Source organism: Rhinichthys klamathensis, unplaced genomic scaffold (genome assembly GCF_029890125.1).
Source record: "Rhinichthys klamathensis goyatoka isolate OS25496 unplaced genomic scaffold, OSU_Roscu_1.1 h1tg000127l_1, whole genome shotgun sequence".
Lineage (NCBI taxonomy): Eukaryota > Metazoa > Chordata > Actinopteri > Cypriniformes > Leuciscidae > Rhinichthys > Rhinichthys klamathensis.
The window spans coordinates 863,345-880,562 of record NW_026606664.1 but is presented as its reverse complement, the minus strand read 5'-3'; the positions used below and the strand labels follow the sequence as shown (position 1 = coordinate 880,562).

The 17,218-nt window shown below is 38.5% G+C and overlaps 1 protein-coding gene across 1 annotated transcript in view; it reads left to right on the top strand.

Moving 5' to 3' along the window:
- Window positions 1-17,218, top strand: part of unc13a (unc-13 homolog A (C. elegans)) — a 117,499-nt gene that overhangs the window by 26,479 nt on the left and 73,802 nt on the right. Inside the window, exons 17-37 of the mRNA XM_056256402.1 lie at window positions 162-389; window positions 470-611; window positions 700-869; window positions 1,762-1,877; window positions 2,008-2,171; window positions 2,257-2,410; window positions 2,512-2,580; window positions 2,789-2,878; window positions 5,981-6,115; window positions 6,520-6,653; window positions 6,747-6,832; window positions 7,581-7,707; window positions 7,814-7,910; window positions 8,449-8,592; window positions 10,372-10,449; window positions 10,559-10,582; window positions 10,712-10,789; window positions 11,790-11,878; window positions 11,964-12,116; window positions 12,198-12,321; window positions 16,261-16,317. Of these exons, the coding sequence (XP_056112377.1) occupies window positions 162-389; window positions 470-611; window positions 700-869; window positions 1,762-1,877; window positions 2,008-2,171; window positions 2,257-2,410; window positions 2,512-2,580; window positions 2,789-2,878; window positions 5,981-6,115; window positions 6,520-6,653; window positions 6,747-6,832; window positions 7,581-7,707; window positions 7,814-7,910; window positions 8,449-8,592; window positions 10,372-10,449; window positions 10,559-10,582; window positions 10,712-10,789; window positions 11,790-11,878; window positions 11,964-12,116; window positions 12,198-12,321; window positions 16,261-16,317 (2,459 nt within the window). The remainder of the gene's footprint in view (window positions 1-161; window positions 390-469; window positions 612-699; window positions 870-1,761; window positions 1,878-2,007; window positions 2,172-2,256; window positions 2,411-2,511; window positions 2,581-2,788; window positions 2,879-5,980; window positions 6,116-6,519; window positions 6,654-6,746; window positions 6,833-7,580; window positions 7,708-7,813; window positions 7,911-8,448; window positions 8,593-10,371; window positions 10,450-10,558; window positions 10,583-10,711; window positions 10,790-11,789; window positions 11,879-11,963; window positions 12,117-12,197; window positions 12,322-16,260; window positions 16,318-17,218) is intronic.

Here is a 17,218-nt window from a genome sequence, read left to right as displayed (position 1 = left end):
ATTTCTCAATATAGTTTTTAACTGTAGTTTTGATTAAGTAAGCGTAGCCTTGGTTAGCAAACGAGACCTCTTTCAAAAATCTTGATTATTTCAAATTTAGTGACTGGTCTGGTAGTGTAAATATAAAATATATTTACATAAACCTTATCCGTCTTCTGCAGGGGCGGCGGAGAAAAGCTCTAAGCATGGAGCTGAGGATCGCACGCAGAACATCATCATGGTGTTGAAAGACCGCATGAAGATCCGTGAACGGAACAAGCCTGAGATATTCGAGCTGATTCAGGACGTGTTTGCAGTCATCAAGGCCACGCATGTGACACACATGAAGCAGATCAAGCAAAGTGTCCTGGACGGAACGTCCAAGTGGTCGGCCAAGATCAGCATCACCGGTAATGACCCACTTCAACCAGCACAAGTTTGTTATATGTCATACTGGTTATCTTTGTATTAACCCTGTTTCTCTGCTCAGTGTTATGCGCCCAGGGCCTGCAGGCAAAGGACAAGACCGGCTCCAGCGACCCTTATGTTACGGTGCAAGTTGGCAAGACCAAAAAACGAACCAAGACTATCTACGGCAACCTCAACCCTGTATGGGATGAGAGCTTCAATTTGTAAGTGGATTATCTCGGTTAATATAGGCTATATCAAATACATTTATCGAGAATCAGTGCTCATGGTGATACAAAAACATCTCAACAGTGAGTGTCACAACTCTTCCGATCGGATCAAAGTGCGTGTGTGGGACGAGGATGACGATATTAAGTCCAGAGTAAAGCAGAAGTTCAAACGTGAGTCTGACGACTTCCTCGGTCAGACCATCATCGAGGTACGAACTCTGAGCGGTGAAATGGACGTCTGGTACAACCTGGGTGAGTAACAAAGCAATATTTTTCCTCGAAAATATTGAAATACATTGATAAGATAAATGTAACGTTGTATTTGTGTTCTATTTACATTGCGCTCAGGTCAAGCTGTAATGCAATGCCTAAAGATCAAACTGTTTCAGCTCTGACTCCCGTTTGACCTTTAGAAATGAGACCCAAAAATGATAGAACAATTAGCGTGACATATTACATGGGCAGTGTTATTTTTGTGCAATGTTTCAAAGTAATTGACATTACTTTTTACTTTAACTAACATAGCAATGTCGTAAAATTGCCCCTTCGTAACACTATTATTGAAAGAGACTTAAAGGGATAGTTCACCCAAAAATGACAATTCTGTCATCATTTGCTCCCCCTCAAGTTGTTTCATACCTGTGTGAGTTTCTTTCTTCTGTTGAACACAAATTAAGCTATTTTGTACAATGTCAGTAACCAAACAGCTGATGGGCCCCATTGATTATTTTTTCGTAACACTTTATTTTACAGTGTCCCTGTTACACATTTTAGATGTAATAACAGTCAATTATGCATAGTTACATGCAACTGACCCTAAACCAAACCTTAACCCTAACCCTAATTATAAAGTAAGTACATGTAGTTAATTACTATTACTTAATACTTAATTGTATGATTACACTGTAACAAGGACACCTTAAAATAAAGTGTAACCTTTTTCCATACTAAGTCTTCCATACAACTGTTTGGTTACAAACATTCTTCATAATATCTTTGTTGGTGTTCAGTAGAAGAAACATATTCATACAGGTTTGGAACAACTTGAGGGTGAGTAAATGATGATTGATGATTTAATTTTTTCGCGCTTCTAAAATCAACACTAGAACGGTACATTTACCAACTTCATTGTGCTCCCTTTCAGACAAGCGTACAGACAAGTCTGCTGTGTCGGGAGCCATTCGTATGCACATCAGTGTGGAGATTAAAGGAGAGGAAACCGTAGCTCCGTACCACGTCCAGTACACTTGCTTGCATGAGGTCAGTCTGATTCTACCATGATCATGTTTGTCTACCTCATTTTCCACCTATGGCCATTTATTAACAAGCTACATAGTCCCTGCTAGAGTGTATCAAATTAATGCTTAGCATGAACACCCTCTTTCCATAGAACCTTTTCCACTATTTAACGGACATCCAGAACAACGGGGTGGTGAAGATACCAGATGCCAAGGGTGATGATGCATGGAAGGTTTACTTCGAAGAGACGCCCCAAGAAATTGTCGATGAGTTTGCCATGCGTTATGGAGTGGAGTCCATTTATCAAGCCATGACGTATGGTTGTCCCCGCAATTTTGGCATTGATGTTTTACTTGTTTACTTAGGTACTTATGTACTTTTTGTACCTTCTTGTTTCTAGACACTTTGCCTGCTTGTCATCAAAGTACATGTGTCCTGGAGTGCCTGCGGTCATGAGCACCCTACTGGCCAACATCAATGCTTACTACGCTCACACAACCCAGGCCACCAACAATGTATCTGCCTCAGACCGTTTCGCTGCCTCTAACTTTGGGGTGAGTGCTTGAGCCAACTCAATGTCACCACATAGCGAAAATGTCAGCATTAAAGTGTTTGCGCCAATGACTTGTGGTGGTTTCTTGTGTGTTTTCTGTAGAAAGAGCGATTTGTCAAGCTTCTGGACCAGCTCCACAACTCTCTGAGGATTGACCTCTCTATGTACAGGGTATTGTGATTTTTGGGGGTTTTGTATGTTTTCTTGATTTTGTAGTAAGGATCATTTTTTATGGCGTTTCCAGCAAGTGAGATCATCCAGTCGGACAAATGAGAATGATTAGTCTGAAGCGACTACATAAAGTAGTATTAAAAGCATAAAGTAGTATCTAAAATGTATAAAGTATAGTATTGATGACACCCCTTCTTGTGTCTCTTAGAATAATTTCCCAGCTAGCAGTCCTGAGAGGCTACAGGACCTCAAGTCTACTGTGGACCTACTGACCAGTATCACATTTTTCAGGATGAAGGTTAGTTGTGAATCCCTGGCGCTGTTGACAGTGTAAATTTGGTTGTATATTGAAGCTCTATTTGATGCTTTGTGTCAACCTAATATCATCCTAAAATTTGTGTAAAAATTTGTGTGTGTGTGCGATTATTATTGCAGAATATTTGTGTATGATTTTCTCATCTTCGTATGTCCGTATGATTTTTTTTTTCATATAATTTTTTTGATTCAAGATTCAAGAGTTTATTGTCATATGGACAGGAAACTCTCTGTTACACTATACAATACATTCTTGAAATTCTTATTTTTGTAAGGTGTTTTTTTAATGATTTTCATAACATTTTCTTTTACTTTGCGTTTTTTGGAAAATTGTCTTGTCTCGTACAATTTTCGTACAGTGTTCTTGTTCCGTAAGGGTTTTCTTTTTTGATTTTCATACAATTTAGTTTGTCTTTGCCATATATGTTTTTCTTTTTCTTTTCTTGTCTTTGTAAAAAAAATGTAAGATCTTTTTTTTATTTTAATAAAATTTGTATATGATTTTCTTTTCTGTATGTTTTAGTGCTGTCAAATCGATTTATCACGATTAATCAAATCAATTAATCACGATTAATCGATTTGACAGCACTTGTATGTTTCTTTTACTCTGGACAATTTTCAGGTTTTATCAAATTTTTGTACAGTTTTTTTTTTCCATATGCGAGATCTTTTAAGATTTTCATACAACTTTCTTTTTCGTGTGATTTCTGTATGATTTTCATACCACTCTCTTTTCAGTTTTTTGTGTGATCTTTTTTCTTTTGAATGATTTTAAATACCTTCAATATTAAAAGTTTTGTTCATACAGTAGCTGAATTATCCTTCTGAATCAGGGTATCCGCGGGGTCTTGAAAAGTATTAAAAGGTGATAAATCAATTTTGGGAAAATTAAGACCCTTAAAAAGTATTAAAAAGTCTTATCACGGCTTTATAAAGTCTTAAATTTTGAAAGTATTTTTTCTAGGGATGCACCGAATAATAGGCCGCCGAAAATAGCCCAAAAGTGCATTTTCGGTTTTCGGCCGAAAGACTTTTATCACCGAAACAATACGGCCGAAATGTTGTGATGACGCAAACAGAAACCGCGACCTGCACGTGCTTGTCTGAAGCAACATGTCTGCGGTGTGGACGTATTTCAGTATATCTGAACCCGCGAGGAGACGGAAGCCAATTGTTTATACTTTCGCCTGCCTCTGCAGCGCGAGTCTCCACAGACAGCGCGCGCACCGCTCCAAACGGTCGAGGCGTTTATTGACGCGCTCGCTGTTGTACTATTCTTTGAAACGACAGGGAGCTACTCAAGTAACTGTCCTGGCTCTAACCATCAGGAATCGGTGAGAAGAAGAAAGATAAACACGTGACAATGTTTATTTTTTAGTATGGTACAGCTAGTTAAACAATTGTGACAGTGGCGGGGTAGGTTGTAACACGTGTTTTGAAAGTGTTATTGTGTTAGTGTATAAGTCCATTGTGACTTAAAATGCATTTCATTTGTTTGTTCTTGTCACCATTTGACGTAAAATGCATTTCATTTGTTTGTTCTTGTCACCATTGTGACTTAAAATGCATTTAATTTCTTTGTTCTTTTTCACCATTGTGACTTAAAAATGCATTTCATTTGTTTGTTCTTGTCACCATTGTTTACACATGCACAAACACGAAATATGCACATACACCCCCCATATTCACACATATTTTATTGTTGCAGCCATTCATTTAAAATAAAAATGATGTTGTGGCATATCACTTGGAATACCCTTAGTTTTTGTGCATTTTGTCTACCTGTTACAACTTACCCCAGTATGTGTTACAACCTACCCTAGTAGTGGGGTAGGTTGTAACAAAGGACCACCTTGTATTCATGATCATCTCACAAAGTCTGTGATATATTTTGAAGAAATTTAAATTGTTGCCATTTGTAGTAGACAAATATGGGTACTTTGCCTAAAAGTTTCAGACGTGTAGCTAAAAAAAAAGGTTGTTTTAGGTGCTGAAGAAAAAAGTGTTACAACCGTCCCCGGTCTCCCCTACCACCACCAATAGAAAAATAATCATGTAAAACCCAGTAAACCCTGAGATTATTACTTGTGACGTTACAACAAAATATGTATAGGAATATGTATTAAATTAACGCTCTCTTAAATATTTTCAAATTTCACTAAACATATTTCATTAAGTTTCGTGTACATTTGTATTAAACATGGACCTTTGTCCATTAAAATGGCTTTTTATGCTAGTGTATGCTCATTTTTAAAATGTAATCAACTAATTTAGACGTGCAAACTGGGTGCTGGTGTGATGAGAAGTTCGTGCTCGGCTTTGTTTTTATGAGAGAACATTTCATTTTAAAACCTTTCTGCAGGCCAGCAGATTATTATTTAATGTACACATGAGTGGGGTCAAGTTAAACATTTTGGTTTGAATTTTATTTTATACTGTGCATTGTGCTAAATAAATATTTGCATAATTTGTAATTGATTTATTCTTTGAAAATGTTAATTTATGCAATTACAATGCCTTGATTTTAGTAAAGTTTGTACACAGTCATAACCACAAATGCAATGGTACTAATAATTGGCATAATTTCTTTCGGTGTTTCGGTTTTCGTTTTTTCTGCCTTGGGTTCCTCTTTTTCGGTTTTCGGCCAAGAATTTTCATTTCGGTGCATCCCTAATTTTTTCTGAATTAGCTGTCCAACATTTTGAGTCCCAAAAACATCGTAAAAGTGTGTAAATTTAGTCTTTTTTATTTTTTTTTTAAACGAAGAACTGAGGCACATGTCAGCATGATTGTTGTTGAGGGTGGAGCAAAGTTTTGTTTTGTTTTTTAATAAACTTTGCTTTGATTTACTATACCAGCCTATTTGATTTTTTATTTTTTTTTATCAGAGTGGTCTATAGTCTTTATCACAAACTAAAACTGTTAAGTTAAAAGTATCACTGATGTAAATGGTTACAGCTTGAAGTGGCGGTGAGGTATTAAAAAATATTGAGAAGGTCTTGAAAAAGTCTTGAAAAGGTATTAAAATTAACTTCAAGATTCCTGCATATACCCTGTGAATGGACCATGAACCCTTCTTCTCTAGGTCCAAGAGCTTCAGAGTCCTCCTCGTGCCAGCCAGGTAGTGAAGGACTGTGTGAAGGCTTGCCTCAACTCTACCTACGAATACATTTTCAACAACTGCCATGAACTGTATAGTCGAGAATACCAAACAGACCCGGTGAGTCGACACTCCCTGGCCCAACAACCTTGATAAGCCACAAAGCTTTTTGCCTCGGGAGAATCCAAGTCATTTTATCAGTGCAATTCATCTTGCAGCTTTTGTTTATGCTGCTTTGAAGCTGTTACAGACTCCCTTCATAAATATCAAACACTCTTCCTGTTGAATTAAACATCTCGCCCTGGGCTACTTACTATATTTTGCTGCAAAGCTTTGCAGGATTGTTCCATATCTTGTTCCCCTGGAGTAGTTGGCATATTTTTGCTTGTTTGCTTGCTGGCTGAAATAAGACATTCCTGTTGTGCGCTTAGTAGGGTAATTTCTTCCAGAGTTTGGCAGATTATGAAAAGACATAATGTGCATTGAGCTTTCATTAGATTTCAAAATGAATTCTTTCTGTGCAGAGCAAAAAAGGAGAGGTTCCTCCAGAGGAACAAGGTCCAAGTATCAAGAATTTGGACTTCTGGTCCAAGCTAATCACTCTCATTGTTTCAATTATTGAAGAGGATAAGAACTCCTACACCCCCTGCCTTAACCAGTGAGTCCGGCACCATGTTATTTCACAAAATCTCCTAATGTACCTTCATAATCCTGTTTAGGATCTTAATATCGCTTGCTCTGGTCCACACAGGTTTCCCCAGGAGCTCAATGTCGGAAAGATCAGTGCAGAGGTTATGTGGAACCTGTTTGCCCAGGATATGAAGTACGCAATGGAGGGTGAGTCTAAGCTAAGGGACTTTTCTTCACCTTTAATTCATTTATATGGCTCTTTACACAATAAAGATTGTTTCAATGCAGCTTTACAGTCATAAACAGGAAAGTAACAATCAGTGATGCACACTTCATCAAATATGGGACACATTCTAATTCTAATTTACTTTGAGTCAGTTCAATGTTGATTCAGTTTAGTTCAATAACTGAATCTAATTCGAAACTAATTCGATTCAGCCATAAAGCAGCTATACAGAAGACAATGGTGTCATCATCCAGCTTAATTTAGTTCAAGTTTTGTTCTCATCTGATGTGTCAGTGCAGTCAAATTGATAATATTACTAAATATTAAGTGTCTTTTAAACCCCAACTTTTCTGGATTATTATCTTGTTTTTGTATGGATTGATCATTCATTTTGTAGAGCTATATATCAGTATCGAGACTCCACAACCTCATGATATTTAATTATATTGATATTAATGATATTAAAGTTTCAGCTCAGGCCTTGAATGATCATAACTTGACTAACAGGTGAGATGCAATAAAAAAAGGTTATTTTAGTTAGAAACTCAAGCATTGTGGGGTTTCTCACTGATAGCCACTTAAATTTCACACTTGGTGAAAAGTTGACATGTGGTGGAGTTCTTCTCATCTGCTGATTCAGTAGGGGTCCTCCACTCTGGATAGATGTATTATGTGCTGTTAAATCTTCTGTTTCATGAAGAGCTTTTGTCTTCACCTCACGGTTTTCAGAGCATGAAAAGAACCGCCTGTGCAAGAGTGCCGATTACATGAACCTGCACTTCAAAGTAAAGTGGCTTTACAATGAATACTGCAAAGACCTGCCTTTCTTCAAGAGCCGAGTGCCTGAATATCCTGCGTGAGTGGCATCTCACACACAAAAATTATGTCAGGCACGCTCAAAATGTCACTGTGACCATGGTATGATGGGTAATAAAGCTTTAGGTGGTGATGTTACTCTGCAGGTGGTTTGAGCCATTTGTCATCCAGTGGTTGGATGAGAATGAAGAGGTGTCTAGAGACTTCTTGCATGGAGCCCTGGAGCGTGACAAAAAAGATGGGGTGAGATTTATTTCTCTTGCCTTTTGCTTCCTAGCTTCAAGGCCATTCGATGCAGGTTCAAGAAACATCATAGTTTATAAATCAATAAGAAAATATCTATGCTTAACACACAAAATAAAAATAACTATAGTTTTTTTCATTATTGTTGTTGTTTTCCATAATGGAAAAAAGTAAGAATTTCTGAGAAATGTTTTATTTATTTTATAATTTACTGTAAACTTTTCTTATTATTTAGCTTACCTGCTGTAATAAGTTACAGTTACTACAGACCTCTAGCCTGCAGCCAGACATGTCAAAATTTGATGAATGAGTGCCCTCGGAGAACCTCAGCCTGTTCCTGAACCAATAAGCACGCTCTTTAGTTCATTAGTTCCACCGAGCCCCCTTTGGGAACCTGTCACAGTCTTACCTCAACCCAATTATTTCCAGACGAAAGAGCTCACACCTGATGTCTGGTCGCAAATTGCTTGTGCGGTCTCTTACGCCTTCTATTCTAGAACTTTTTCTGACCGCACATCCAACTCTTTCTTTCCTACAGTATCAGCAAACTTCAGAGCACGCTCTCTTCTCCTGTTCAGTAGTGGATGTCTTCTCGCAGCTTAACCAGAGCTTCGAGATCATTAAGAAGCTGGAGTGCCCAGACCCACAGATTGTTGGACACTACATGAAGAGATTTGCAAAGGTCCTAAGCAGACACTTCTCTTTTTATTTTAGGACTTTCATTATCATTCCATTTACTTTCAAACTGACGTAACGTCAGTGAGTAAAAGTCAAGTGCTTAGCCGAGATTTTGGTCGCAAACTTTGGTAACCTACTGCAAACCAAAACCAGTTTTGCCCTTAAACGAAATACATTTTTTATTACATCAAACAGCAACATTATTGTAAAAAAAAAAAAAAAAGGCAGTTTGTACCTGGCTTAAGATTAATGAATCATATGAAGGAAATTGTTACATAAGTTAACTAAAGGCTTGAATACACTACACAACTTTTAAAATCGGAGCCAATTTTAAAACAATAGCCCCAGGTTTCACAGAAAACGCTTAAAGGGATAGTTCACCCAAAAATGAAAATTAAGTCATTAATTACTCATCCTCGTGTTGTTCCAACCACGTAAGACCTTCGTTCATCTTCGGAACACAAATGAAGATATTTTTGATTAAATTTGAGAGCTGGATCACTGCTACATAGGCTTCCTAAGGGAGTGAAACTTGACGGCCCAGAAAGTCATTGAAGAAAATGTTTAAATAGTCCAAGTGACTACAGTGGCTCAACTATAAGTTTATCTATAAGTAGTCACATGGAATATTTAAACATTTTCTTCAATGACTTTCTGGGCCGTCAAGTTTCACTCCCTTAGGAAGCCTATGTAGCAGTGATCCAGCTCTCAAATTTAATAAAAAATATCTTCATTTGTGTTCCGAAGATGAACGAAGGTCTTACGGGGTTGGAACAACATGAGGGTGAGTAATTAATGACTTAATTTTCATTTTTTGGTGAATTATCCCTTTAAGTCTAGTCCCGGACTAAAATGCATATTTGAGCTGTTTTAACTGAAAGCAACTTGCACTGACATAAATTATGTTAAAATATGTCAGTGTCGTCGTTTTCAAGATTCACACCAGTTTAAGTACGTTTATAAAAGCAACTTAATTTCCCTAATTGAACTAAGGCCTAATCCTGGCTTAATCTAAGCCTTGTCTGTGAAACCAAGGCATCATACGCTTGCTGACTTTGTAAAGGGTTAAAGAGAAAAACTGGGCATCATACACTTAACACTGAGGATCACATACTACCAGACTTTTCAAGTCATTCTGAAATTGACAAACTCACACATGAACATGCGCCTTATTGCTCAGAGATGCATTACAGATGAAAACAATGTGTTCTCAAATCAGCTCAAAATATCAAACATGTCAAACCATCATACCCTACGTGATTTTCTTTGGACCTCAACTGACCAAAACCTGCAGACAGACTTTGACTTTCGGCAACTAGTGTCAATTCCTCCAGACTGCAAATTGGGGCAAAAAATCTGTGCAAAAGTCGTGTACTGTAGTGTATTCCAGTCTTTGGTGAATGTGATTTCACCAGGTATAACGTGGTCCTGGGTCAAAATCTTTGTTGATCCTGGAACAACATTCCGATCAACCAATCAGATTTGAGGGTCAAGTTTACAGTTTACGTCAAGTTTAGGCTTGCAACCAGGGTTAGGTGCTTCTACATTAGTGTAATTCACCTATCATTTCCCTCTGATTTTAGGGATAACTTATGGGTAGGGATAGGATTAGGACTATGTTTATGGACAGGAATGTTGTTCCAGGATCAACACAATATGTTGATCCAGGAACATGTCTTACTTGGCAAAATCAAATGACCCCAGTCTTTAGCAACATTAATATCTGTGAAATAGTTCTGCATTGTCATGAGATTTGTTATAATGTGATCTTTTTATCCCACAGACCATTAGCAACGTTCTGCTCTCCTATGCGGACATTATCTCCAGGGATTACCCCAACCACTGCACCAAGGAGAAAGTGGTAATAGTCTAAAAAGCCCTGTGGAATCAGGTTTATATTGTTGAAATAGTTTCATTCACAATCCAGAATTTAACCCATTCGATTTGTGTTTCTCTTTCTTTGATTCTAGAATGCAAAGGATGGTGCTGTCAAGGTCTGTAAATCTGATATGGGTAGAATATGCCATGCAGTTTACAATAAAGAGTCTTTGTACTCTTTTATAGTGGTTTGAGTTAGTCTTATTGATTTCAGGCTTTTTAATTAGCGCTTTTGCTCCACACAGCCATGCATCCTCATCAACAACATCCAGCAGCTCAGGGTACAGCTTGAGAAGATGTTTGAGGCCATGGGAGGTAAAGATGTAAGTGAACCACAAATCTGCCGACATTAATTTAGCAAAGCATGGATTCCCGGAGACTTACAACCTTCTGAAAGCATGGTCAAGTTCTGGTGGTTTTGACCATTGCACCCAAAAATGAAAACTTATCCCATAATTTACTCACCCTCAAGCCATCCTAGGTGTATATGACTTTCTTCTGTAAGCCAAACACAATCAGAGTTCTATTAAAAAAATATCCTGGCTCTTCCCAGCTTTATAATGGGAATGAATAGTAACTGAGATTTTGAAGCCCAAAAAAGCGCATCCATCCATCATAAAAGTAATCCATATGGCTCCAGGGGGTTAATAAAGGCCTTCTGAAGCCAAGCGACGCGTTTTTGTAAGAAAAACTTTATAAACTATAATCACTGCCTTCCGGTAATGGCAGTATCCGAGTCTAGTTCCAGCGGAAGAGTGACCTCTGACCCGACGCATGACGTATTGACGAACTGCAGAGGATTGAGCAAAACAAAACACCGGTCACTAATTAAAAGTCTAAAACGAGAAGTTTTAAAGAGAAATGTTGGAGGAGCTTGAGTTTGTTGCCCAGCGCTATTAGTTTGAACCGCTAGAGGCGTCGACTCTCACCTGAGCTTACGCTACTCCTACATCCTACGTCATGCGTCGGGTCAGAGGTCACTCTTCCATAGGAACTAGACTCGTGTACGGCCTTTACCGGAAGCCAGTTATTATAGTTTATAAAGTTATAAATACAGATATTTTTCTTACAAAAACACATCGCTTCACTTCAGAAGGCCTTTATTAACCCCCTGGAGTCGTATGGATTACTTTTAAGATGGATGGATGCGCTTTTTTGGGGCTTTTAAATCTCAGTTACCATTCACTCCCATTATAAAGCTTGGAAGAGCCAGGATATCTTTAATATAACTGACTGTGTTTGGCTGAAAGAATAAAGTCATATACACCTAGGATGTCCTGAGGGTGATTTTTGGGTGGACTAACCCTTTAATGTCCCTTTCAGTTGAACGTTGAAGCTAGTGACATTTTGAAAGAACTCCAGGTGAAGCTCAACAATGTTTTGGATGACCTTGCAAGAATCTTTGCCACCAGGTGAGGTACCTAGGGATCAGGAAGAAATAGCTTTTTTGCTCTATTTTTGGAGTAACATCTGTTCCCCACCTTGTTCTCCCACTAGTTTCCAACCAAACATCGAAGAAAATGTCAAGCAGATGGGTGACATACTTAGCCAGGTGAAGGGGACAGGGAACGTGCCAGCAAGTGCTTGCAGCAGCGTTGCACAGGACGCAGACAACGTCCTCCAGCCCATCATGGACTTCCTTGACAGCAAGTAAGATGCTAATTTAGATTTAGATGTCTTCTTGAAAATTTCACACTTCCACTTCCAATCTTACCTTTATTTTCCTGTCAGCCTCACGCTGTTTGCCAAGATCTGCGAGAAGACAGTCTTAAAGCGAGTACTGAAGGAGCTTTGGAAACTGGTCATGAACACAATGGAGAAGACGATTGTTCTGCCGCCTTTGACTGACCAAACGGTAATGAGCTGTTTAGAACTTCATCGAAAGCAGATTTCTGAGAAATACTACATGTAGAAATCTTTTTCTATAAATGTGAAGATTGTTTACAGCATTGTATTTTCTGGTATGGATCATGAAGACTCAGAAGGACTGGAAATGTATCTCCTCTTGCTCAACAAAACATATCCCTTTCCCAAATCAAATCACCTTGGACGAAAGACACATCTTTCCACTCTAAAAACGTTGGGAGTGCACCATATCATTCAAGCACCTCTTGAGACTGCTCTCTGGTCCTGTAGTCATACAGTTGTACATTTCATGTATATTAATCTTGACTAAAAAGTTTTATTAACTCTATTTCAACAGTTTTGAATCCTAGTTCATTTTTGAGAGCATTTCTACAGGAACAGAGACAACTTACTGCTTTTGATTTGTCTTGATATAACTGTTATTCTTTTTGTATTTTTGTTTGTATTTGTTTATTTACACAAAAGAGACCCATATCAGTTCTTTCAAAGATTGAACATTAGAACGGGAAACATCTCCCTATTGGCCTAGTTAACCAGTTGCCAATTGCTGTTATGCTAATTGTAAAAGGCCAAAAATTTATGGAATAATTCACTCAAAAATGTCAGTTCTGTCAACATTTACTCATTCCAAACTGGTATGACTTTTTTTCGTCTATGGAAGCAAAAGGAGATGTTTTGAAGTATGTTCACGCTGTTCTTTTTTCTACAACGAAGGCGCTTTCCTGTTTCAAAAAGGACATTATAAAAGTGGCCCATATGACTTAAGCACTTTATTCCAAGTCATACAATGGTTTTGTGTAAAGAATTAAAGAAAATTTCAGTTTGGTAAACCCCAACTTTGAATATGCAGAAATTTTAATGAGGTTTGAGAGCTACTGCAAATGATAAGTTAGGACATTGCTTCAGAAGACTTGAAATGTAGCACATAAGTCGTATGGGCTTACATTTATTTATGTGGCTTTTATGTCCATTTTGTAGCTTAACTTGGTCCTCATCCACTTTCATTGAATGGAAAAGAACAGCTTGAACATTCGTCAAAATTTTTCCTTTTGTGTTTCAAGGATGAAAGAACATACCGGGTTTGGAACATGCTGAGAGTGAGATTTTTTCATTTTCAGCTCAATTATTCCTCCAGACTAAGCCAGATTTAGTCCCTCGGGCAAAAAAAGACCTTGGGACTTGGCGTAATATTGTATCAGGCCCGAAGCCGGTCCTGTAGACTGAATGTTAATGCTTCTTTTGATTTGATGTGGGGCTCTTTGTAGCTTCACTGACCCTTCTCTCTGGTTATTACATTCTCGCTCTCCCCCCGCTCCACCTCCACAGATGATAGTAAGTACCAGAGCACTTTTGTCTGTGCGTCTGTATGTCCCGCAGTCCGTCCACGCTGGGTGACCCCTTCCCACCACCTCCTTCTGCTCTGTGTGGCTGCCATGTCCTCCCTTCCTCTTGTCCAATGCATCCTCATTCACCTGTCACGTCTTTCTCTCACTGTCTCTCTCTTCTCTTCTTGGTCCATCTCCTCTCCTTTCCCTGGCCACCTCAGTGGTCTGTATACCCGAGGTGGCTGCAGCATGGTGCATTTCCTAATTGACTTGAACAAGGCCCTTTTCCGATTCCCACCCCAACGAAACTTCCAATCTGATGTCCGCCTCACATATGACTGCCAACCCCTTCCTCTACTCATTCTCCTGGAAGCGACACTCTTTTGCTTCCAGTCCGGTGTCCATGGTGGGTCTATTATCTGGTTGACGTTAACCGGTTTCAGATGGTCCACCCTCCCCGTCTCTGTCACCTGTTTGAAACCTCTCCTCTGTGGGTTGTTGCTTGCGTCTGATCTTCACCTCAACTCCCGAGCCTCTCTTTTTAGTCTCTGCAAGACATTATTCTGTCAATCTGTCCTGGTATTTGGTTTTTTCGTGTTGTTGTACCAAAATTGGCCTGATCGAACGCTGAGGTCTCATACTGATGTCTGTTTTGGCTTATTGTAAGGCTTGAGAATTTTTAATTAAGTCCATAAAATGTATTTTAACAATATATTCTAGTTGTCAGTTGTTTGTAAGAAAGAAAATATATATATATAGTCATTTTACAGTGCAAATATTGTTTGTTTGTTTTTTGCTCTGCCTGTTTCAATCCATTAGCTTTCATATGAAGATGTTTTCATCATTTTCTTTCCAGAGTTGCTTTGAAAGAATTTCATAGTTTTTACCTTTGCTCAGTTTAGTTGGTCCTCTTAGATTATAAAGAATACTGTACAGAAATCTAATTTAAATATTAAATAAATGAGTGTTAACTACTTTGCTTTAAAGGGACAGTTCACCCAAAAATGAAAAGTCTGTCATAATTTACTCACCCTCACGTCGATACAGAAATTCTTCTTATCTGCCATAGCAATCAAATGTCATTCACATTTGCGTATATTCAAATATGGCACGTCAAAATTGTGTCACGTCAATCAAGTCAGGAGTTTTCAGATGTCACGGTCCCCAAAATACGATCATCCAGGTATACCCCCATCCTAAAATTTAAAACTCAGCTATATATTTTTGTGAATAAAGACACAATTTATAATGTGAAAATTTAATTTTAAAATATTATTTTGGAAAATATTTAGTTTCTATTATCTTACATCATTACATTTGTTTTTACTCACAATTTCATTTGATTAATTTTATCAAATTTGCTTAGTTAAAATAAAAAATTAAAATTTCTAAACCGTTCAAAGTTTTGACACTTTTTTTTAGACTTGGCAGCTCCAGTCCCCATTCACTTTCATTGTATGGAAAATTGTGGCGTGAACATTCTATAAAACATCTCCTTTTGCGTTTCACAGAAGGAAAAAAAATGAAACGAGTTCGAAATTACACGAGGGTGCACAAATAATGACAATTTCTGTCTCTGTAACAACAAACTGTAACGAACAGCATGTTTTCCTTTTTTTTTTCTTTCTCATTTTTCATAATTTGTTTCTTCCTGAAGTTATGTGATTGGCCTGTTAGTCAGCTACTGGATATTGGACACTGTCAGCCTATTAAAGAGCGACAGGACCAATTCTCAAGTTAATTATACTATCCTCTCTTCACAGGGCAGGGTGAAGCTTGCTTGTCACAGTGATGTAAGAACTGAATCCCCTTTAGCTCAATGTGTCCTGTCTCTCTCTCTCTCTCTCTCATTCTCAGTGTCTTCTTTGTGTGACTTGGGTCCCCCTGTTGAAACAAACCGGTGGAAGCAGTGTTTTTTTACCCCTTGTTTTCAATGCAGTTGTGGGTTTCCCTATAGATAGACACCATTTATAGTTAACTATGTGCCCTTTCGAATCCTCACATAGTTCATTACAGGTGCTCGGACACTCCGGGTTAAATAATGCATGGCAGTCGCTTTAGACTCTGAGGTCTATGCTGGTCTAAGCGACTATATCTTTTTTCTGATATCAGAAATACAGACTATTTCTGTATACTAACTATTTCATTTTCCTAGAAGGACTACATTGTACATATTTGTATAATGGTATAATAAGGTGCACAAGCCTCATTCACTTAGTGATATATCCAAAGATTAAGGTATCGGCCAGTCGTAGATACTAGATATATCACCAGAGTGTTGTTGTCCGGGCTGTGGACCTATTGGTTTTGTAAACCTTTCAACTCTTGTCTCTGTCTTATGTATGTAGCTAGTGTACCGTTTAATGTTGCACAAACAGTTGTGTGTCGATGCGTGGCTGTGTGCGAGCGTGTTTGGGGTGGGGCACGCTGGGATTGTGTGAGTGTGTGTCTGACGTTTAAGACTGATTCTGACCTCTGTGATGTGGCATTTCTGTCTACAACCTTGTCGACCTCTGTGACCTGACTAATGTCCCCTCTTCTCTTCTATACCTTCTTTCTTTCTCTTTCTCGCTTCCTCCTTTTTTTTGCTCTTCTTCCTCCAGGGCACTCAACTCATATTCAACGCCGCCAAGGAACTCGGTCAACTCTCCAAGCTTAAGGTATGTTAGTTTGCTACATAAAGAAGGTGTAAGCTAGTTAGGGCCCAAGCCTTGAAAAGGCGAAGGCCCTATTGTTTTCCTAAGGATTATTATTTATTATTAGGGCCCAAGCCTTGAAAAGGCGAAGGCCCTATTGTTTTCCTAAGGATTATTATTTATTATTATTATTATTATTATTAGGGCCCAAGCCTTGAAAAGGCGAAGGCCCTATTGTTTTCCTAAGGATTATTATTTATTAGGGCCCAAGCCTTGAAAAGGCGAAGGCCCTATTGTTTTCCTTAGGATTATTATTATTATTATTATTATTATTAGGGCCCAAGCCTTGAAAAGGCGAAGGCCCTATTGTTTTCCTTAGGATTATTATTATTATTATTATTATTATTATTATTATTATTATTATTATTATTTTATCGACTATTCGGGCACTTTTGGGGCTCTTAACGTGCACGAAAACTCTTGAAACTTTGCACACTGGTCAGAACCTGCGGCCATCAGGGCCGGGCTGAAGCTGGTACCCGGGCGTGGCAGGGGGGCTCGACAGCGCCCCCTGGAACGGGGTCCGAAAACTTGGTCCATAAATCAAACACGCTTCCATGTAATAATATGAAACTCGGTACACATATAGATCTCATCGGTTCATATATCCTTTGTACTTTTACTTTTTACCCCAGCCCAACAGGAAGTCGGCTATTATGGTTTGTTTGGAAGCGTATGCCCCTGGAATTCGATATACTCCTCCTAGAGAATTCAACCAATCGCAAGGAAACTCGGTCAGCATGATGTCAAGACATTGAGGATGAAAAATTGCCAGGGGATTTTTCATATCTCGAACGGTTTGGCCGTGGCGAGGAAACGAATTTATGGCGAATAATGGAAACAGGAAGTGTGTTATAACTTCTGC